This window comes from Amblyomma mixtum, chromosome 1 (assembly GCF_055824585.1).
Source record: "Amblyomma mixtum isolate Tamu chromosome 1, ASM5582458v1, whole genome shotgun sequence".
NCBI lineage: Eukaryota > Metazoa > Arthropoda > Arachnida > Ixodida > Ixodidae > Amblyomma > Amblyomma mixtum.
In genome coordinates this window covers 3,830,552-3,853,609 of record NC_143012.1, presented here as the reverse complement: position 1 = coordinate 3,853,609, position 23,058 = coordinate 3,830,552, and the positions used below count along the sequence as shown (strand labels likewise).

Sequence of the window (23,058 nt, the reverse complement as noted above, 5' to 3'; positions counted from 1 at the left end):
TTTTTTAGGTTTCCATGAATAGTTTCATTCGCAGATAATATAGCCGCAAAATAAGCCTGCAGAAATAAAAATACGCGCAGACTATTTGCTACTACGGACTACTACGTATTACTCCGCCGATGGCAGAGCGGCAAGCCGCCACGGGACTGGGTGAAAGGCACTCCACACGTTGGTCGACTCCGCCCACCGTACGAGGGAGAATTAAAAATAAAAGGGCGAGAGCCGGACGTTAATTCGATTTAATTTGGGAAATCGGCCATACAGGGCAATCAGTCGCAGTTTCTAAGAATGCTAGGAACGTGTAGATCGAGTTCCCGCGGCAAAAAGACAAGTTCAGATTCCTCTTCAGTGCACCTTTAAGGGGGGACCCTGGTCTTGAAAAAAAAAAAAAATTTATTAATGAAGTCGCAGTTAAGAAATCTTCAGGGAATATGTATATATGTATTTTTGTGTGCTGATTCTAAATATGCCATTTAATTTCATGTAAAACAATTACTTGAGCACTTGCGGGAAACTTCCTGAAATGCATGCCATTGGGTTGTCTTGACACCAAGGAATGCAATAATAAGGGTAAAACTGTGACCTGCCTGTCATGGAACTTAAGTTATAAGGTTTTGAAGTTGTCATTTCAGAAATGAGAAGAAAAGTGTGTATTCCTCTTTCTGTAGTGGCAGCTTCAGTACGCTACAACTCAAGTTCTATGATAGCCAGGGTGATAATTTTACCCTTATTGCATTCCTTGCTACCAAGGGAACCCAATGACATACATTTCAGCGAGTTTCCCGCAGCAAATTTTCTTAAACTCTTCGCAAAATACTTGCAGAAAAATTGCATAAGTGCTCAAGGAATTGTTTTACATGAAATTAAATTATATGTCTAGGATCAGCGCACAAAAATACATGTGCCCTGAAAATTTCGTAAGTATGACTAGATTAATAAAATTTTCTTTTCAAGACCAGGCTCTTTTTGAAAAGGTCTATAAAACGTAGTTGCATCACTGCTTCCAGCTACTACTGTTGTAGGGGTGGAGGGTTGACCAATATTTGTGAAAGTGGAGAGCTACAACGTGGTGCAACGTGGAGCACTCCATAGCTGCATTGCTGTCATTTTAATGTGCACTTGGGCATGACAACTTTTGCAGCCCTCCGAGTACGAGGCATGACGAGGAGTCGTCAAGAAAAAAGAAAAGAAGCCGGAGTCGATCAGAGTCCCGGTCACCACCCAGGCGCAGCAGGCGGTCAAGGTCACTCTCAAGGTCGCACTCCCGTTCGAGGTCACGGTCACGTTCACAGTCCCCCTCCAGGCGACGGTCTCCAGAACGCAGCCCCACACCTCCTTCCTTCTTGTGAGTTTGCTGCACTTGTTAGTCTTGGCCACGGTGTAAGAAATATTTCAGGTGTACTAACAGTGCCTCCGCAGCAGTGAAAATCTGGTCCCAGCTTCCAGCCATCACCACGAGGTGGCGCAATAGTACAGGAGGCTCACAGTACATGCTGCGATGCATGCTGTCAGCAGTGCCAACATCGTCCTGACTGTTTCCGTGTGCAGAACGAAATTATTTTATTGTTGACAACACCTTTATGACAGATTGGAAGCAAAAAAGTGGCAGAATATGGCAGAAAGTTTCTCACTTAGGGCTTCATCAGTAACTCACGAAAGTTTCTCTTGCGACTGCTTCAGCTGAATCCTGGTTGTCCGCAACCTTTTTTTCAGACAGTCAACTGACCTTTTCAGCGCGTATCGGGCTCTTCTGAAAGCCATTATGTTAGTGGCATCAGGGGAAGTCATTCAAAAATACTTAGGTCATCTTTTCCCTCTCTTCTTCTCGTCCATTCGTTTTTTGTGAATGCGAAGCGCTGCTGGGACCCGTTCGCAATATAAGCAAACGTGTCCATCGTGCTTGAGAATTAAATCACACTTTTTTGTCGCCACTGACCAGTGATATCAACAAACGCACTTTCGGGCCGGATATCAGGGAAGGCTTTAACGTTGGGTCTGCCAAAACACAATCGTGTTTCACTGACACGAGCTTTTAAGGACTCAATATCTTCTACGCAGCTCACCTTGCACGGAAACTCACAGGAGCGAGGTGCTTCTTTTTCCAGCAGCGCAACTGTCACATTCAAGTCGCTGTCACTGGAAACCGTTTTCCTTGTTATGACATCGCTTGGAGGAGCAGTGAAGTATTTGCAGCCCTCATCACCTGCAGCACTGTTTTGAAGAGGAGTTGTTGGCTTCAGGAGATGCATCTCTGCGTATACAACCGTTTTCACGCCTTCAAGGTCAATTTTATGGATCAAAATTTTTGTATGGGCTAGTCGGTGGTTCATCATTTTATGGCATGCCCACGCACTACTGGGGAGTGCTATACTCGGTTTCATACATCATGTGCAACGCTGTGAAGGCTATGGAAGTAGTCCCCAGAAAAAAACAAAGAGAGGTGTATCACTCCGCACTGTTTTGTGGCCGTGTGGTCTAACGCGTCGCTCCCGAGAGTCGACAGGCGGGGTGCGTGGGTTCAAATCCCGGATGGTGAAACTTTTTTTTTTTTTCGCACATTTTTTTTTTTCCATCGCAAGTTGAATTTCGCGTGACTTGAATGAGAAAACTAGTTTTGTTCAGACCCGCTTGATTGTTATAGCGTGTTCTGAAATGAACTGCGTGCATCTGTTCATTTGATGCATACCGCGTTAATGTGAGCTGTCCGAAATTCGTTGTCAGTGAGCTCGCACCGGCTTTTGGACACCAGTAGCGGTTTTCTTCCTGATTCTGCAGCATTGTGACTATACTTTTTAGATGCAAGCGAGAGGTTTGTGCGAAAGATGACGTTCATTCGTCGGGTTTAATTAATCAGCACAGTGGTGAGTGCTCTGCCGTGGCCCGATAAACAAGTGGCCGTCTGCAACTTCCGGGTCAAATTATTTTTACACACACCACCTCGATATGGCCTGTTTTCCCATGTTAAGTGTTAAATTTAGAACACAGTGTTGATTCACACAGTGAAGAGAAAATAGTACTGCCTCAAGAGTTAGATTTGTTGTCATGCACAAATGTATATGAAGGCAATACAGAGGCAAGTCAGCTTGTCTCGATTTCCCCGCTCTCCTAGAAAAGCAGAAGCCGCTCAGGCTAGATTTTCATGCAGCCAGGTAAAAAGAGTTCCAAGCTCTGGGAGCGTCAAGTAAGAATGCAGAAAAAGTTGTACAACGCTAGGTAAAAATATTTTGAAAGAGCAAACAATAAATGAGACAGGACGATAAAGAATGCTGACCCCGCAGTGTTTGCGAGAAATGGTTTATTCTGGAAACAGCCAGTGGTGCTTTTTCAAGGGCCACGCTATGATATGAAGCATTGTCCATGACAACAATGCTATTGGCCGGAATATTTGGCAAAAACTTGTCGGTGAACCACTTCTCAAAGTAGTTGCCGTCCATCTCAGAGTGGTAGTCAGCGTGGTTTCCCTTTTTTGCTCTGAAGAAGTCAGCAGTGTCTTCCACGAATCCTGTTTCACTGCTCCCACCATGTACTATCAGCAAGAAATGAAATGCGAGCAAGACAACTGAACCATGGACTGCAAAATAAGCAGCTCTTAGCAAGGGGAAGCTGAATACTAGCTCCTGCTATTTTAATTTCGAAGGCACGAAAACTCTTCTTTCAAAGTGTTGTTCAACCGCACTTGTATTTCCAATACACGAGCTCATACGTTGGTGTTTTTGTATTGCCACCTCAGTTTTCTTGTTCGCGTTTCATTCGTTGCTGATAGTACAAGGTTCAAATAGGCCCATTTGCCCGAAGGCGCAGCCAATCCCATTGTTAAACCTTTCAGGAAGGCATCCTCAGATGACTACAGTCTTGTCCTGCCAGACGTATTCTTTTGTGCGCCCTGCGTTGACCCAGGTTTCATCTAGGTAGACGATGCACCTGTAAATGCAAAACAACCGAGTACACGAGTCAATGCTTGTAAGTAAACAAACACGCTGCATCATGTAAGTAGGCAATGCAGTGCAACAAACGCACTGCTGACCCCGGTCTCACAAACAGCCGCTCAAAGAGACTCGAGAAAAAGGATTATCTCAGCTTAATTGCTCCCTTGTTCGGGCTTATATTTCACGCCCAGGCGGCATTTGGTAGCCAGTTTATATTCACTGTATGTTTGCATGGGGTACTTGATTAATTCGGCAGCGTTTGAAATCTCGTCACTCGCGGCGACTGCGGACAAAAATTGCCAACGTTCGCAGCAGTAGCGCCAGTAACTCGCACCACCGGAGCAACTGGCAGTGTACAGTGGGTACGTGTCCATTCGTTCCTACGGTGACGACGAGATGGCACTACCCATTGCAGTGCTACATTTTTGGTAGTTTTGCTGTTTTTGCTTGCCGCACCAATTGGGATTTAGCGATTTAATCTGACCCATGCAGACACATGCCCCACCGAAACGTAGCGCAAAACTGGTAGTGAAACATCACCACTACGCAAAAGGTCGGCAACAGCAACGTGGTTAAGACGATTTCTTCTAAATGTGTTATCCTGAAGCAACACTCACTGTTCCGACTACGAGGTTGCAAAGCTAACATCAAGCTCTATGTGAAGCCAGCCTAAACGTGCTGCATAAGAAAATAAGCAAGGAACGACCCCCGTACCTGCCTTGTCCTCGGAATTGCTTGATCGCCCGCAGGTACCTGCGACGCCAGGCAATGATGTCACTTCGCTCGATCAGTGCAAGATTCCGGTTTCTTTTATGAAATGTGAATCCGATGTCCTTCATCAACCTCCACAATGTGGTTTTCTTGAAGTTCGGGAGGTCGTCGTCCTCATTGCCAGCCTTTAGCACATTGCCCAGTGTTGGGACTTCCCCCTTCGCTTACATACTGTGCACTTTCAGACGGATGGCATGGACTGTGAAGCTGTCATTCTCGACTATTCGCGAGCTTGAAATCTTCACGTCGTGAGATCTTTTCTTCGGAGACGCCACAGGCCCGCACAAACGCTCCGCCTTGATTTTGGCAACGCTACGGGGAGATACTCCGGTGTCCTCGCTCACAGCACTCAGTACTTCCCGAACAGACTTCTCCGGAAAACGGATCCTGATGTGGCAGAACACATTCGCAATTACTTGCTTGGTGTGCACGAACCTTCGGGAAAATGCATACAGGAGAGCTGGCCGCGGCAGCTGAGCTGGACGCCATTTTCTCAAAAGTGAAAGGGAGGCGGACGGAAGGAGTAAACACGACGGCCAGCGGCGACAGCGAAAACGTGAAATGGAAAAAGACGACAAACGCAAAATACAAAATCGCAGATCTCGACCGATTCGCTCGCAATAAAATCGTTTTTTGTCACGCTGATGACAAATGACAATCCACGAAGCCTGTCGGCAAAGCATTTGTTATTTTTCGCTCACCACAAGCAACGCACTATTTTCTGTCACGGATGCAGGCTGCACAAAAAAGAGCGCTAGCTTTGACAGCGTTGCACCTGATGTATGAAACGGAGTATAGGCTTGCCGAAAATTGCAGAGAACCCACTTGAAGAAAGGACCTCTGGATCAGTAACAACCTCACTGAATTTCTTTTGTGATTGTGGCGGCTCCAGCTCGGACGGCGTGTCACAAACTTCGGTGTCATTTGGAGAATCGGCGGAGTTTGGCGTCACGCGGCGCTTTTTAGCAGCTGCTGGTGGTTGGCGACTGACTGGTTCCTTTCTTTTTCTCCCCACCTTCGACATGTAGCTGGGACAGCCAGGGAATATCGTTGGTACTGCATCTTTTGCCAAGGCCGCTCTTCACGCTGCGCTAACCAGCACTTGCCCTTTATAAACTGCATCCCAAGTTTTAGTGATGTACTTAGGCTCAAAATGCTTCTCACAGACGTAGTCCATTGCTTGTAGAGCGCGGTCCTTGCGTGGAAATGCGTGACGCCACACCTTCAGCCGATCTTCTTCCTTCGGAGCCGCAAACGGCGTTAAGTTTTCAACACATGTCCAGTACCCGGAGTTGCACTGGGGCACAAAGCATTTTTTTCCCATTTCGGGGGCCTTCAGGTCAACGACGTGTCAACACGCATGAGTAGACTATCCTTACAAGCCAAACCACCACAAGAGGTGTAAAATTGTGGTGAGAAAAGTCAGACGCACTCGTAAAAGCAAAACGCAAACAAGCACGTTTTGCTCACAAAGAGAGCTAACTGAGTCAAGCGCTGAGCCTCCCCGGCGGTATTGTCACCTGGTGGCAGGAGAGAGAAGCGGGGACCAGTTTTCCTCCCATCTCACAGCGTGCAGGCACGGCGCATTCTTTCACCTGAAATACTTCTTACACCGTGGTCTTGGCCTGTCATAAAAAAAAAAAAAAAAAACTAAAGGGACACTTAAGCTCTACCAGGTATGATGAGATAATGTTAATGGGTTAATGTTCGTATATGCAGAGCTGGTCAGTCTCTGCGTTGCATTCATAGATTGCGGGGAGTCCTGGTACCACCACTCTGACGCAGTCATTTAGCAGTTAAAGGTGCACTGAAGAGGATTCTGAACTTGTCTTTTTGCCGCGGGAACTCGATCTACACGTTCCAAGCATTCTTAGAAACTGCAACTTATTGCCCTGTATGGCCGATTTCCCTAATTAAATCGAATTAACGTCCGGCTCCCGCCCTTTTTTTTTAATTCTGCCTCGTACGATGGGCGGAGTCGACCAACGTATGAAGTTCCTTTCAGCCAGCTCCGTGGAGGCTTTGCTTTCACTTTATTTTGTTTTTTAGGTTTCCATGAATAAATAGTTTCATTCGCAGATAATATAGCCGCAAAATAACCCCGCAGAAATAAAAATACGCGCGGACTATTTGCTGCTACGGACTACTACGTATTACTCCGCCGATGGCAGAGCGGCTAGCCGCCACGGGACTGGGTGAAAGGCACTCCACGCGTTGGTCGACTCCGCCCACCGTAGGAGGCAGAATTAAAAAAAAAGGGCGGGAGCCGGCCATTAATTCGATTTAATTTGGGAAATCGGCCATACAGGGCAATAAGTCGCAGTTTCTAAGAATGCTAGGAACGTGTAGATCGAGTTCCCGCGGCAAAAAGACAAGTTCAGATTCCTCTTCAGTGCACCTTTAAGCGATGCGCCACTGTCTGAGCAGGTGGTTGTTTCAAACACAGCCACCAGTGGGGCTTGTGAGACCCAGGTTGCTCTGCCTGAGCAACCAGTCATTCATTTAACTGTCACGCACCACGGCGGGCAGTTTTGCATGGTTTTCATTGTCTGTGTGTGCCCAATGGCAGCCATGGAACGGCCAAGCCTTCCCTTTTCCATGAAACTAAATTATCAAGCGAGTTGAACGAGGTGAGAAATCTGAAGTCGCTGTAGCATACCAGATTCCAAGAAGCATGCTCATTCCCATTCTAAAGAACACGCAGAAGAGACCCAGCGGAAAAAGCAAGTCTTCGCGGTGCTTGCACAATGGGCTTTCGGTTGCAGTGACCTACAGGTCCAGTCAAAAAAGCATGGACGACCTGGTAGGCCAAGATTGCAGTGTCTGCCTCAGCGTAGACAACGGCTGTGCTCACCTCTGCAGTGCTACTTGCAGCAACATTGCTCTTCACTTCCTGCCACTGAACTCTACACCTTTTCTTCAGGCCTTAGACCAGGGGATAACTCCCGCAGTGAAGGTTGGTTGTAAGACACATCTGATTTTAACAGCCCCTGCAGAACCCCAAGGACTGCAAGACACCTAAAAATTGACCTCTTAGGCACACTGTCTATGCTGAGTGGATCATGGAATAATGTCAGAAATGAAATTATACAAAACTGCTCCAACAGTCTGGTCTCTGCTTTCCTGGAGAGGGCGGAGCTAATTCTTTGTCGGGTGAGCTTGACGAAACCATCGCAGGTGTTGATGATTTGTGGAACCAGTTGTCCGAATTTCCTGGTGCTATTTGTGTTGGGCAGCCATAGGTGACTTTGTCTTCGCATATGATAATGTTGAGACCTAGGGAGAGCTTCCAGGTGAAGACGTCATTGCTGGCTTCTTGGCTAACCAGGACACCACTGATGCAAATTGTGACGAGAACCTGAGAGAGCCTGTGCTGACGTGCTTCAACGTGCTCCGTGTGTTCATCATGGTTCTTCGTAGAAGGCCGCACAGCCGAACATTGAGAAACATGGTCTTCTCGAGGCAATGAAGATGAAGAAACACACACAAAAAAAATCGGGACTGTTTTGACTGGTAACCTGCATGTAGTAAGTAGCTATCATAGAAATACATTTTTCCGTCTCAATATGTTTGTATGTTGTTAAATTTACCTTTTACATAGAATTCGCAGGCATTTTTTCATGAGTTCGATATGTGCGGGTTCAACTGTGCTTTGGTGCTTTTGCTGTAAGCCAAGGCTTCACACATGCAATCGAAAGGTGGGTGGCACTTCTGGGGGGCGGGTGGAGCCCCCCTAGCCAGGGGTTTGGAGTGGGAAGATGGTTTCTGAAGGTGGAAGCTTCAATCTCCGAGGCTTGTCATTCCCTTCAAGCATGTGGCAACCCATCCAGTAAAGGACGTCATGAGTTTGAAATGACTTTTTAATCCAAGTTTACTGAGAACTGAATTGTCTGCAGTGTTTCTTTGAGGTGGTGCAAACAGTACTGCAGGGTTTCTATACGCCATCTCAGTAGTTCCTTGCAGCACTACCAAAGCTGCCATGAGTGCAGAGGTGACATTCTGACGCTGCAGAATGTAGTACTAGTATGAAATGAGCTAATGGGTAGCATACGCTTAAAAAATAGCGCGCTTCGAAATGTGCATGTGGCAAGCGTTAGTCGAAATCAATAATTACTGCATGCTCACATTATGTACACTATTTGCAGAGTTTAGTGTGCGTGGCTGTTACACACGCGAAAATATTGTTTCCAAAACGATGGCATGCTTTGAATTGGGACCCTTCGGTTCGGACTAGGTTCTTCATTGCTATTACTGTTCTCAGTGCATTCACTGGCCATAAATGGGGCACTGGGCTTTCACTTCGTCTCATCTTGCCTATACCAGAATATATGAGCAATAAATTTCCTGTTTTTTGTTTAGAGTGACGAGTCTACCACTTAAAGACCTAAAGAGGAGCATCGGTCTGTTGACAAAAATGGTTCTTGTTCTAACAACCAGATGGTGCCACTAGACTGAGCTTATCATTGCGTCCCCGTTTGAATATGCTGAGCTAAATGTATGAATATGACAAATTGCGTAACGTCCTGCAAAATGCTTGCATTTAGCTTATATAAGCGTGCATACTTTACGGTACATAGAAGCATAAATTTATACTCTTTCCTAATCAAATCTTCGTACACCGCGAGCAGACAACATGCACACGAGAAGACATGGAGGAACATGGTTAATGTGCTCTCCTGATTGGCTAAGGAGTTTTTTACACTTCATAGTGCTGCAAGGAACTTATGACGTGTAATATAGGCAAAGATTAGACTGTTGCATGAAAAGAATGTTGATTTGAAGTCTTTTGTTACACTGTCCATCCACTGATGTTTTATCATTGAAAGAGTAGCTTTCTTTTCTGCTATTCAATGAGCACCGCATGTAAAAAATGGTTTGAAGTAATTGCAGAATGAAAACAAAAGATGTACCTTTAGACATCGTCACGTGGAGATTGCAGAAATGAAAACCACCAGCTTTCTGCATTTTGCGCAGTACGTATCTGCCACGTTGTGTGAGTTGTGATGCGTGATGAATTTTGCATAACGAGACAATAACCTGCAGTACCTGTGAAACTATGGTGTGTTTTGTGCCTTCTTTCCCAGTGGTTCATCATATGGAGGCGACCCAAGGGACTCAAGATTAGACGAGTCTAATAAGGGTCATCAGCTGCTACGTAAAATGGGTAAGGAACACTTCCTATCGTGTACATGCTCAAAATTTTGACTGTTACTGAATTAACAGAGCCCTTTCTGTCTTCCACTCTGCTTGTCACTACTTGGACCACCCTTGAGTACATTTCCTTTCCCTCGTGTCTGCTCCGACACTATGACAGACCACTGCTTATCTGTTGTGTGTATTAAATGCCCCACCTAAGTTGATCTCTTCAAGTCTTCCTCTCAGCTTCAGCCAGGAATTCATTTACTAGAGTTTGGAAGTGGTAAGGGAATATGTCTGCTTAGGGCAGGCAGTGACCGCAGATCTGAATCACGAGAGCGAAGTAACTAGAAGAATAAGAATGGGGTGGAGTGCATATGGCAGGTTCTCTCAGATCGTGAATGGCAGTTTACCAATATTCCTGAAGGGAAAAGTATACAACAGCGGTGTCTTACCGGTACTCACCTATGGGGCAGAAACGTGGAAGAGGGCAAAGTGGGTCAGGGAACAAACGTAGTTTAATGACATCCTAGTTGAGATTAAGAGGAAGAAATGGGCTTGGGCAGTGCATGTAATGCGAAAGCAAGGTAACTGATGGTCCTTAAAGGAGTATAGACACGTAACTTTTGGGTGCGTGTTTTCTTCTTTGTAATGAGGCGTAAGGCATTATTATACACGGATTACCACATGGTACCCTTCTACGACCTCTAAATAATTTATAATTGAATGTCTTTCTCGTGCTGTTTCGGTTTCAACAGCTGAACAATGGCTGTGACGTCAGCGAGAGTTTGTAGGCCACGTGAGGCATGAAAAACTACAATATAATGGGTGCTTCTACATGCGTTGTCATTTCGGCTCTTGAGGAAGGCTGGCTTCAGCACTGTAGTGAATTAAAACGATGAAGCAGTGATTATATTACAGGTTTTCTAGGCCTCATGCAACCTATAACCTCTTTTTGACATCGCAGCCATCGTTTGGCTGTTGAAACCGAAACAGCATGACAAAAAAATGTGATTATAAATTATTTAGCGGTCGTAGGCGAATACCGTATGGTGATTCATGCATATTAACGTCTTCCACATCATTATAGAGAAGAAAACATGCCACCAAAATTAGGTTCGGTGTGGTTTATGGAGGCTTAACGTCCCAAAGCAACTCACGCTATGAGGGATGCCATAGGGAAGGGCTCCGGAAATTTCGACCACCTGGGGTTCTTTAACGTGCACTGACATCGCACAGTACACGGGCCTCTAGAATTTCACCTCCATAGAAATTCCACCGCTGTAGCTGGGATCGAACCCACATCTTTCGGGTCAGCAGTCGAGCGCCGTAACCACTGAGCCACTGCGGCGGCATACCAAAATTAGATGTGTGTGCTCCTTTAAGAGTGACGGAATGGATTCCAAGAGAAGGCAAGCGTAGCGTGGGCTGCAGAAATTTAGGTGGGCGGATGAAATTCAGAAGTTTGTTGGGATAGAGTGGCCGCAGCTGGCACAGGACAGGGTTAATTGGAGAGAGATGGCAGAGGCCTTTGCCCTGCAGTGGGCGCAGTCATGCTGATGATGATGATGATACGGATGGTCTGTAACTAGGCTGTGGACTTTCCGGTGTTTATTTCTGAGAAGAATCGGCGGATATATTTTGGCATTTATCTCGTTTTGCGAAATCGATGTTTTTTGGTAGTTGTGTGGTGCAAACTCTAAAAGTGGTGATTATGAGCAAAAAGAAATCCGTTTACAAAAGGAGCAATCGATGCAAAGGGCGTAATTCTTTCTTTACCTAATCCATACACACGCTAAACATAGTTGGTCGTAGCAGGAGGCTTGCTGACCTTGTTGACTCGATAATGCTAGCATGTTTTTGTTGACAGCAGCCAGCTTTGAAAATGCACTTTCAACATTGGTACTGGAGGTGTTAAAAGGCACTTGGGGTAAAACGGGCTCACACGCAAATAGTTTCCAAAACAATGGAGTGATGACCACAGCAGTGTCCCTATACAGTAGCAAGTGTTCACCTTCTACTGAATCTTGTTCAGGCTGCAGTCATCCCGCAGCATGACTCGGAAGGTCCGTTCATAGTGTGCGAAATCGTATGGCAGCTCAGTTTTCCACAATGGTCAGCAATTTGATGGTCTGTACAGGGGACTGCCAAGTCATAGTGGATGTTAAGTGTGCACGTCTTGAAGAATGATGTGCAAAGGCTGCAAGCTACATTCCCCATCTGCCAGATGCATTTGGCGGTCCACGCTTCAGTGGCCTTCTGCAGCAGGGCGACAAGCTTCACACCAGCGAGAGAACGCATTTCATATTAGAGGTTCCTGCTCCGACTTAAGCATCTTCATAACCTCGAGTAACGAGGCAGATGTCTTGTATTGAAAGGCTATTCTTGAAGTTTTTTGCGAATATTCTGATTTAGAAAAGCACCTTGAGCTTTCGCCTCCTCCTCACGCATGGCGTTGGTGCTCTTGAGAAGCAGCGAAATTTGGTGACACTAGTGCTTCAAAACATCGTCGACAGTTAGGTGGAAAATCATGAGGGGCTTGCTGTGGACATGCTTTTTTTGTTGATTAAGACATAACTAATGTAACGCTGCAGTTTCTGACAGCTTTTCATGGGATTCGTGACCCAGTACTCTCTGCCGAGATGGCTACTGCTTTTGCCTGTGCGTTCGTCTAAATCCGAGGTTTCTTCTCTGTACTTGGTGTACTAATGTAAGTTTTGCACTAATGACAAAAACTGCCCCTGAATCAAGTGTGCTGCCTGCGTTTATGTGCTCTTCAGAAAGAGGAAATGAACATTGGAGCAATATTCTAGTAGATAAGGGTTTAAAATATCGATGTTGCTGTTCTGACTGTCTCCTCAGCGTTCCTGCTCAATTAAAGGCAAATGAGGGGGATTATTTATTGGTGAAAAACTGCCAAAGCTTTTCGGTTTTAACCGATTCCTTGACTTTTTTACCGGCGGACATTTATCAGTGTTTCTTGGTTAAAACAGGAAAGTGCTCGGCCTCCTTGTAACCTATCGCTCCTTTCTGTCTCCTGTTTTCCTCTCCACCACATGTAGCATTTCCTTAAGTCTCATTTAGCCCCTATATGCCTCGCATCCTACATGTAAGACACCACTTTTCTGCGCAGTAACTCTAAAAGTTTATTGTGTAAAAGCTTGTGCCCGCTAGCGTTGGTTCAAGAGGGCCTCAATTTTTCGTGTGCAGTGGTTGTGTTGCATTGTGTGTGCTTGGAAAGATCTGCCAGTCTTTTGTGGATGCATTTTTCAGATTTGACCCCATCGACTACCTTGTGATTGTACAAGAAAAACAATAACTTTTTGCATTATCATTAGAAAACCACCACGCGAGTTGAGAAATGCAATTTTAAAGTCAATATCAAATGTGTAAAGCTTTACCACATCAAACAGGCAGTGCATTTTCCTCATATCCTAATTGTGGAATGGCTCAAAAGTCGGTGTTGGGAAATATTTTCACGAATAAAAGGATGATTCTAAATTCTGAAGTGAATTAAGCATTTTCTATCTAAAAATATTGTAATTTTTTCAAATTTCTGAACCTTCGAACGATATGGGTTAAAGAGTTTCATTAATCTCGAAGTGCTGACTGCTTGTGATGTAGTCAGTAGTATATTAGTGTAACTTGGGGCATTTATGACCGCTACCCTTTCTGCAAATTTTGTTTGCTGAGCTTGTTTAGTTCATTAAAGAAAAATCATGTAGCACCGGGAATCACAAGACCAAGCTGCACAGTACAGCTTGTTTTGATTTTGGGACTGAAACTTTTCATTTCTTTATAATCTCCTGGTCCACCAAAGCACAAGCTGTTGTAACCCTCCATTCAGGCCTTTCTTTCCTTTAGAACCCCCTTCACTGCTGCGGCTTGTGCTGTTGCCTTTCTTGCCCTTTCGTGCACACACACAGCTGTCAGTACATGGTTATTGGTATGTAACCTAAGCCTCTAATGCTCCTTCGCACTGCCCTGTTAGCATTTCCTCTTGCTGAATCATACTGTGCCCTTCTTCCCAGGGTGGGGAGGTGCCGGTCTTGGGGCTGCTGAGCAGGGCATTCAGGACCCCATCCACCCGGGTGATGTCCGGGACCGCCAAGACCTCTACAAGGGCGTCGGCATCAGCCTACATGACCCATATGAGAACTTCCGCAAAAGCAAGGGTCAGGCATTCATCAATAGGATGAAAGCGCGGACGGAGGATGTCGTCACCAAATGAAGCAGCAGCAGCAGCAGCAGCACCTGTGTCACCTCCCAATCATGTCATTATTGCGTTAACGCACCCACATCACATTCGTCGTCTCATTTCTTTATACCTGGCAGTCAAGTTTGCCACGAATCATCATTGTTGTTGTGTCTTCCATCTAGATGAACGCCCCTTACCCCTATCCTCATTGTGTTGCTCGATGAGTTGTCTTTTTAATTTTTACCCCTCCCACGTTGCCCCCATGTATCACACAGTGTGAGGCTGGACTGTTGCTCCTATGGTGGTCCTTCAGTGTAGATTGTGACTGAGGCAAAATGAACTGTGTTGCAATTGTGTACAAAGCAGGGCTGACATAATTAAATAATTTTTGAGGGGCAGGCCTCTTTAAAAACGACTTTGCATGCCTGGCTAGTTTATGTAGTGCCATCTCTCGCTTGCGTTTAAAAATAAAGCCAAATAAATACATTCCTCTTAGACATAAAAAAAAGCACACTTTTTGTGCCACTATAGGTGCATGTAAATACATGGAGGTTATTAACACAAAGCAAAAACAATGCCTCAAGTGCCGTATTCTGAATTTGCCTCCTTCAGAACACACCTTGCATTATTTTCGGAGCCAAGGTATGAATATGGTGTGATTTAGTTTTTCTATGCTCTAAGAGATAGCTTCCAGGCTCGTGAGCTGTGAAAGGCCAACTTCCCCAGACGACCTGAGCAGCTAAAGCGAGAAGACAAGAAGAGCTACGATTGTGGAAAGGCAATGTGGGCCATTGAAAAAGAAGTGAAAGAGCTGTGAGGAGTTTGGAAAGGAAATTACCCATTGTTTACGCTATGTAGTGTAAATCAACATTCTCGATGAGGGCGGGGGCTTTGGGGAACGGCACATGCTTTAGTGGTTCATCCATTGGCATGAACTGTGTGTTGAATTTTCAGTGCATGCTCGGATTCTCAAAGCAGGCGTGCACATTATTTATGTCCATTTCGGCTCGCTCAAGTCGACAGATTCCTGTCGACAGTGCTGTATACAGGGTATCACCCTCTCCCCGTAGACTGCTGTGCTTCACCCTCTCTTGCGCTGGCTAGATCCAGTCACCTCACATTCATCTTAGCGCAAACGACAGGACGAAGGAAACGACTCTCTGCAACCTTGGCAAGGCAGTGAGCGTGGACAGATGTTCGAGACGTTTCGAGCCTTCACAAGAACACAGGGGGACGGAGAGACCGCTTAACGCGTGTGCCGGTGCTTCCTCCCTCTCTTAGCACCTCCGCCTGCTTCTAGGAGTTTTGAAGTTTGTTATTTAAGAGCGTGTTGCATGCTGTTATGTGGTCCTTGATCAATCTTCGTCGAAGGAAATAGACAAGTCCCATTGATTGATTGAAAACTTCATTTAAAGAATGGCAAAACCGGAGCCTTGGGTGGTCGGCCTATTCCGGCAGCCGTCTGGCCTGTGCCGCAGCGTGAGCCCTGCGAAGCAGTCCTCGTTGTTCGTCGGGGTCCTCGCTGTGCAGAATGGCCTCCCACTGCTCCAAATTGGGATTCGCACGTTCCATGGGCCCTGCCAATAACTCCCAATATTACCGAATTCCTGCTTCGAATTGTGAAGAGTGTATGATCAACGGGTTCATCTCAAAGCCCTGCATCCACTAACACCACTGGTGGCTCAGTGAGTCCAGCATTGCCACTTTCTCGCCCACTTTACCTCCCAACGCCAGTGAGCTGGGGGCTAAACATAGCACCTTCACCGGGGTGGCTCAGGGGTTAAAGCCCGGAGTACCTGGGTCCCACCGCGGCGCCCGTGTTTCAATGGAGGCGGAACACAAAAGGCACCAGTGTGCTGTGGGATATCAATGGTTGAAATTATTTGGGAGACCTCCACTACAGCACCTTTTTCTTTTTTCTTTCACTCCCACCTTCTCCCCTTCCCTTAGTCCCATGAGGTATGTAGGCAGATACTGTGCCATTTCCTTTCCTCAAAAACAAATTTATGGGCCAGCCATAGTGCGTCCCTACACCACAACCCAGTGCATTTGTTTGAAATGTGATGGATCGTATGTCTGACGTGTTCGCCTATGCTTGAGTTTGGCCATGTTTGGCAATAGTGGATTCCGGGCTGAGCCTGTAGGCAGTGCTGCTCGACCTCTCTAATAGGGCCTTCCATCAGAGAGATTCACAAACTCATGTTGTCTTTAGGATTGGCTCTGATGTGCAGAAGTTCCGACTTCGCGGGAGCACATTGAAGACCACAGTCATAGCGTAGCCATCAATGCGGACGCGTGGAGCGCATGATAGATGCCTTCCACCCGGGCCAATTGGTGTGGAAGCCACATCATGGCAATGTTGAAAAGAAGTGTTGACAAGACCGCCCCCCTTGAGGGAACTCCATGTGCCCATTGTGTATGGTCCGTATTCGTTGTCCACGATCCTGAGGAGGGCCTGGCGCCTCGAGAGCGTACATAGGCGAATGCCTTTTTCCTACAATCGGTGGTATTCAAGTGTCCAGGATGCTGCCATGATGGACGTTGTCAAAGGCCTCCTTAAGATCGTCGAGGTTGACTTTGTCGTTGTGGCGCATGGCAGTGGGTAGTATTATGTCGCAGTGTAATGGTAGCAGGACGTCCTGTGCAGACATATGCGGTCGGAACCCAAACATATTGTTAGCCTCCATGTGTGGAGAGAGGCGATCCCTAGCCATCTCTCCATAAGGTTACCCACACACGCTGTTGATCAGTGCTTAGGGCGCTCGGCTAATGAGCCGGAGGTCTCGGGTTCTAACCCAGCTGCAGCAGCTGCATTTCGTTGGAAGTGGAACGCAGAAGGTGCCTGGGTGCTGTGCGATGTCAGTGCACCTAAAGATCCCCACTCCAGGTGGTCGAAATTATTCCGGAGACCTCCACTACGGCACCCCTTTCTTCTCTCACTGCCTATCCTTTATTCCTTAGGGCACGGTTCAGATGTCCACCGAGATGCGAGACATACTGTAATTACCATTCCTCAAAAAACAAATTTTGGTGGAGGCAAAACACAAAGGCGTCTGCGTTTGCTGTACAATGTATGCGCACGTTAGATCCCAGGGGATCCCAGGCATTCGTAATTATTTCGAAGCCCACCACTACACACCTATTTCTTGTTTCACTCCCACCTTCCTTCCCTTATGGCCAGTGCCCACTGAGATGTGACACCATCAAGGCGGAAAGCTGGGCTAGTTGGTTTGTCATAGTTAATTAAAAGACTAGCGCAACAAAACTAGGACATTAACAGGGAAGGTGACAAGTGTGTCAGCACAACGTCACTTGCCCTGACCAGGAAAGAAACCATGTATCTTCGAAACAGTTTGCCACTTCTTGATTAGTTTGAGCTGTTTGTAACCCAGTGTGCGCATGTGCCACTGAAGTGTTTTTAAGTACCTGTTTGTTCTAGTAAACCTTCAGTTGATGTTTAGCGCTCCTCCTGTCTCCTTCTCTGTCTTTGTCCTAGTTTTGTTGCGCTAGTCTTTTAATTAAGAATGTGACACCAACTTGCCCTATCCTATATTCATCTTACTTCACCATTTCCTTTCCTCAAAAGCCAGTTTAATTTGGTTTTATGGATGGGGTGGAGGGGTGGGGGGGGGGGGGGGGGGGGGACTTCATTGCCAAGTATTTGTAGATGGGCAACTGTACCTCAGTGTGACTCCGATATACAGGGGTGAACTTAAGGCCCAGTCAGCAAGACTCAACTCGGGCTCCGTATAATTTCGACCACCCGTGGTTGATTCATCTCGTTCCCCGGGACGCTGGATTGAAGCATTAATTTGCGCCTGTGACATTTAAGTAGCTGCATCCACAACGGGAGCTGGCGGAGGCGTCGCCAAGCACTGGCGTTTCGACACTGGCGCTGAGACTGTGGCGCACAGTTAGGCCTAGGTCACCGCCACCACCACCAATGCCAGTAAAAGTCCACTGAAAACGAAGCCGACACTCAAGAAAAAAAAAGATGGTGTTTGTGGGGGGGGTTCAGATTATGTTAATTGGCCTGTCCATTTTTCTTTGTCTTAAAATTTTGGTATGAGAGGGGAGACCCTCCCTCTTCTGAAATTTCGGATTGCAGTTTTACTGTCGCTTATAATGTATTTGGCATTTGATCCGATGCAAGTTAACGCGATCGCAACATCCTCTGCCTGAAGAGCTTGTTCTATCTCCGCGTCGCTGCCCTGATTTATCCAGAGATTATAATGTCGTCTGCATACATACTGAATATCAAATTCAGGTTTCCTACGCTTTTTAGTTTATCAGTTCTCTTACGGCCATGCTGAAGAGGAGGGGTGACAGCACTGCTGCTTGTGGGGTACCCTTGCTTCCCAGTTGTATTTCATCCGATTGGGTTTCCTGAAAATTTATACTTGCTGTCCTGTTTGTGAGGAAGTTCTTTATGTAGGTCTTCTGTCCTACCCCAGCCCAGCTCAGTTCTTTAGTACCGCTGTGCTATTTTTAGGTCAAGCCCTAGGATGTCCTTCATGTACTTTGGTTTTAGAGTCAGGAAACTGCTGTGAAAACTTTTGCTTCCATGTTATGGGCAGCCTTCTTTTCCCATGCAGTCTCAACTGCCTGCCGAAAACCCCCATTTTGCGTTTCGCTGGCCGCCAACTAGGCCGTCCATGGCCCGAGCTCGGCAAACCAGCTCTGGCCGTAGTTAGGGATTGACATTGGCCTTACACGAGCCGATCAGCACTTGCCGACGCCGGGCCATTCTCAGCCCTACGACGGCCTAATGATAAATTACCTTTTATACTAGAGAGTGGGTACGCTAGAACGACAGCTGTACAAAGTATTCGCAAAGCCTGTAATTTAGACATGAAAAAGAAAGGGCTGCAGCTTATCACACTGGAGTAGTCGTTTGGTCCAATGCCTAATATCATGCTGTCACGAAGGCCAATGCGTAAAGCAGATATGCTACACGCAAATGAAGTTACAGAAACACTGTACGAACCAGAAAAAGTCAAGCAACATCAACATGCTGAGCACACATCCACAGAACGAAGAATTTTCATGATTTTATTTGCTCCAAATCTAAGACCCTGCTGAGCTAGTGAAAGCATTATTATTTCATATCCTGTGATGAAACGAGAAATGCAAATGAGTGGACTACATTGCAAATACCTTCTATTAGAAAAATCTTTAAAATCTTAATAGTGCCGGCTGTTACACTTATGATCAAGACATTAAGCGTTTGAAGTGGTTGGTGGCCAGCGTCGGCAGCCAACTATTGCCAGGCGTTTGCCAGCGGTCGGTTGTTTGCCTTCTGCCAATCATAGGCCGGCAGAGCAGTTGGCCAGCCGTTGCCCGACGCTGGCCCGAGCTAAGAAGGCCGAGCACATTGGCTACCAACTCGAGGCCGGCGAGTCCCCAACCATTGGCCAATTTCACTTGGGAAGGTGCCCGTGTGCTGTGTGATGTCAGTGCACGTTAAAGATCCCTAGAGTTATTCCAGAGACCTCCACTACAGCACCTCTTTCTTCTTTCACCCCCCACTTTACGGCGCGGTTCAGGTGTCCAACGAGATATGTGAGACAGATACGATTTCCTTTCCTCAAAAACCAATTTGTAAGCAAGGTGTGTGTCTATACAGTCTTTCCAAGGAAGGCAAAAAAAGGAGACGTTCGAAGAGCTGTTTCAAAACACGCTCGAGCTAGCCAAACCACCACAAAACTCGCTCCTCGTCGTGCACGTGGGCGACTTCAACGCGGCGCACCCTCCGTGAGGCTAGGCGACGGAAAATCCCAAGGGACGCAAGCTGGCCCTGGCCATCGCCCGCGCCCAGCTGACCCTCCTGACCGAACCTGACCCCCCCGCCCGACTGGGCAACAGCGTGAATCGGACACCTGCCCGGACCTGAAAGAGAGAAACAACTTTATTGCCATAGATAGGCGGGATTTAGGGCAGGTGGGCTTGGTGTGGCCCCCAGGTGGGGTCGAGCTTCCTGGGCCCACGAAATTAGTGCCAGTTGGATGCTCTTGTCTGACGCTGGTGCAAACGCAAAATCCGCGTGCACGTGAGGAACCTGCATGGAAGAGAACTTCATCCTCGAGACGCGATGCAAACATCTACCACAAGCTCTTATTCTTTCCCACATAGTACCCAGACAAGTGCCCTAGCTGCGAACTACCCTGAAAACCCGCCTCGGTGGCTTAGTGGTTACGGCGCTCGGCTGCTGGCCCGAAAGACGGTTCGATCCCGGCCGCGGCGGCCGAATTTCGATGGAGACGAAATTCTAGAGAGGCCAATGTTCTGTGCGATATCAGTGCTGTTAAACCATAGACCCATGAACATGCGCATGAAGGAATGCGGCACGAAGCCGACCGCGACCAGCGACGGCTGATCGTGACGGCCGGATAGCAGCGGCCAACGGGACCCTGGACTGAGGGCTCCGACCAAGACGGACACTTCAAGGGGCTCCATGAGAGGGATCCTCCTCTGTGCAGCAATAATAAAGTTCACCACCATCGACTGAACTTCTGCCCTTAGGCACAAAACCGTATTTCCGAAAGTAATTAAGCCTTGGCATCGATAGGGCCAAGGGTGGATTCACAGTTACTGCGTGATTTCCTTTCAAATTCATTTTCTTCATTACGGCCCCTCTTCTTTCAGTCCCACTTCCTCTGCAAACGGGTGTCCACAGAGATATGCGAGACAGTTACCGCATAATTTCCTTTCCTCAAATACAATTTTCATTTTCTTCATCACGACGCCTCTTTCTCTTTCACTCCCACTTCCCCCCTTCCTGTGGGGTGTCCACAGCGGCGGTTGCTTGGCAGCGGCTCAAGGTCGTTGCGACGTGCGATCACGGCGAAAGCGTGACCATGCTGAAGAGGCGAAGCGGCTAGCTTAGCTACAGTAGTGTAGCTATCGCTACAAAAGGAAGACGGGCATTTAAAACGCACAACGCCATTTTCTGACGGTGAATTCCGCGAGCGGTTGCAGCGCAACCTCGCAAATCTGTCAAGTCAGTCTGCCTGCACGACGGCAGCGTTGTGGCGGTCCACCCACGAGTCAGACTGGCAACCTTAGGAAATGAAATCGCAGACAACGTAGATGGCCCTGTACGATACAAAACCGAACGAACGCGGCTTACCTAAACGCGAAGTAGCGTCTATAGTTTAGGTAAGCCGCGCTGGTTTGGTTTCGAAGCGACATCCGAATGTCGATGCAGGCACAGACACACTTCCTGTTTAGCGATAACAATGGTCATGTAAATAAATCTGCGGTGGAAGTACTGTAGCCACTGTAGTGGAAGTTAACAAAAAGCGAGGGAAGATCGGTGTCTCAAAAGCAGAGAAGTGACATAAGGTTAGAAGTGTAGAAAACCGAATTTAAAGAAAATGGCAAATTTTAATAACAATTGACAACACAGTTAAAAAATTTTAAAAAAGCCCAGCTTGATGACAACTGCCACCACCTCGTTTCAAAAAGGGCGCTCTTATCTTCTATTCATCTATCCAGCAGCACCTTGCAGCATGCATGCAGCGCTCACGTCATAGCTTTAGTAGGGTCCCTAGAAAGTATTTCTAGGGACCCTAGCTTTAGCCCACTACCACTGATCTCCCCTAGTGGAGATTAATCATGAGATCAATCCATGAGATCAATGCTTTAGCCCCGCCCATAGTAGCGAAACCGCGACAGCACATAGCGTTATAGCGTCAATAAAAGGGCTTTCTTTTCTAAAATGCCATTAAAAACCGTTTAAAATGTTTAAACAACAACATTTTTTAAAAAAACGTATTTATTTTTAAAAGTATGCTTGTTAAGCTTGAAATATTAGTTTTTGTAGCTTTGCATTTACATGCTTTTCTGCTCGTTTGTTGCAATCATTAGACAAGGTATTGAATGTTACGCATTCTTTATTATCGAACAGCGTTCATTTTTGCATTATTTTTTGATCAAAAGTAGTTGTTCTGCAGTCGGTAGGTGGTCTTGAGGGGGCTCCTCGCAAACTCTCATAAATGTGGTGCCAGCTTTCCCTCTAGGTAATAGTAAGAAACTCTATGCTTAAAAAAAAAAAACAGCTCTATTATTCTCATTCCTATTTTCCACAAGCTTTAATTTCACCAGTGTCTAACGGCAGTAAGCTAGCCCCACCGTGCGGATTCTCGATGTAAACGGGCTTGGCGCGGATAGCGCGGAAGCGGAGGCATAGCGGAGGGGAATGCACATGGGAATGGGAATGCATCGACTATCATAAAGGCATGAAGGCTGATACGGGAAATACGGCGCTAGTGGCGCCCCGAGCCCGAGCGCCGCAAAAGTTAATATACTCGAGCGCCCCCTCTACGAAAATTTAAAATGCACGATTTGTAATTGTTGCATGGTAGTGATGGTAGCATGCTTGCTTGCGCGATACCGTAGTTGGCCCATTCAGGACGCAGGGAAGACCCCTAACATCGAGTGGTGCGTGAACAACACACATCCGTTATGTCCGAGGTGAGCATTGCGAAGGGATCGTACGTGTGTTGATTCTGGATCGCTGCGTTGGGAAGGCGACAAGTGTATTCACCGGTAGCCACCCCTGTCATCCCGGACGCACGGTGTCTGCACGCCTTGTACCGTTCGCCTCATTGGAAAGTTCGTATCGTCCAGTGTCCTGTCCAACCTGGAGCCAACCGGGTGTGCACCGCGGTTAACGCCGGTGCGCTACGCATGGCCAACCCGATTCGCGTAGGTTTGTACACGACCTAGCAGGCAGTCCCCGCTAGCGTTGGAATGCTGTTTCCTTTGGCAGCGTTAGGACCATCGTAGCGCCGTCTTGCAGCTTCGTCGACTGGGCTTGTAACTGTGATCAGCTGGTGCAGGTGGGCGCGCCGAATTCGTAATACTGCTGAAGGCATCGACGCACGTGATGAAAGTGCAGAGGTACTTCCATGCACTGTTCTACTATTTTTTTTTTTTTCAGAAGAACTCTGATGCTAGCTTTATTTAGCATGCGCGGCTACATCCGTGGATATGCAACGTCGGAAACCTGTCAATGTGGACTTG

General features: G+C 46.9%; 2 protein-coding genes across 9 annotated transcripts in view; both read left to right on the top strand.

The window, feature by feature from the left end:
- The window catches only part of LOC149365288 (calcium homeostasis endoplasmic reticulum protein-like), a 59,299-nt gene extending 45,166 nt beyond the window's left edge, over positions 1 to 14,133 (top strand). For all 4 annotated transcript variants that reach the window (XM_089541785.1, XM_089541791.1, XM_089541779.1 and 1 more), the window contains 3 exons: positions 1,142 to 1,345; positions 9,782 to 9,861; positions 13,865 to 14,133. In XM_089541785.1, coding sequence (XP_089397911.1) covers positions 1,142 to 1,345; positions 9,782 to 9,861; positions 13,865 to 14,064 — 484 coding nt within the window. In that variant the 3' untranslated portion in view covers positions 14,065 to 14,133. The remainder of the gene's footprint in view (positions 1 to 1,141; positions 1,346 to 9,781; positions 9,862 to 13,864) is intronic.
- Positions 14,134 to 22,252: 8,119 nt separating this feature from the next.
- Positions 22,253 to 23,058, top strand: part of Pi3K21B (phosphatidylinositol 3-kinase regulatory subunit alpha) — a 34,966-nt gene continuing 34,160 nt past the window's right edge. For 3 of the 5 annotated variants that reach the window (XM_089541642.1, XM_089541635.1, XM_089541624.1), the window contains exon 1: positions 22,257 to 22,506. The gene's annotated coding sequence lies outside the window, so the exon portion shown is untranslated. Of the gene's footprint in view, positions 22,507 to 23,058 lie in introns of all 5 variants that reach the window. The other 2 variants (XM_089541628.1, XM_089541647.1) reach the window with 2 other exon arrangements.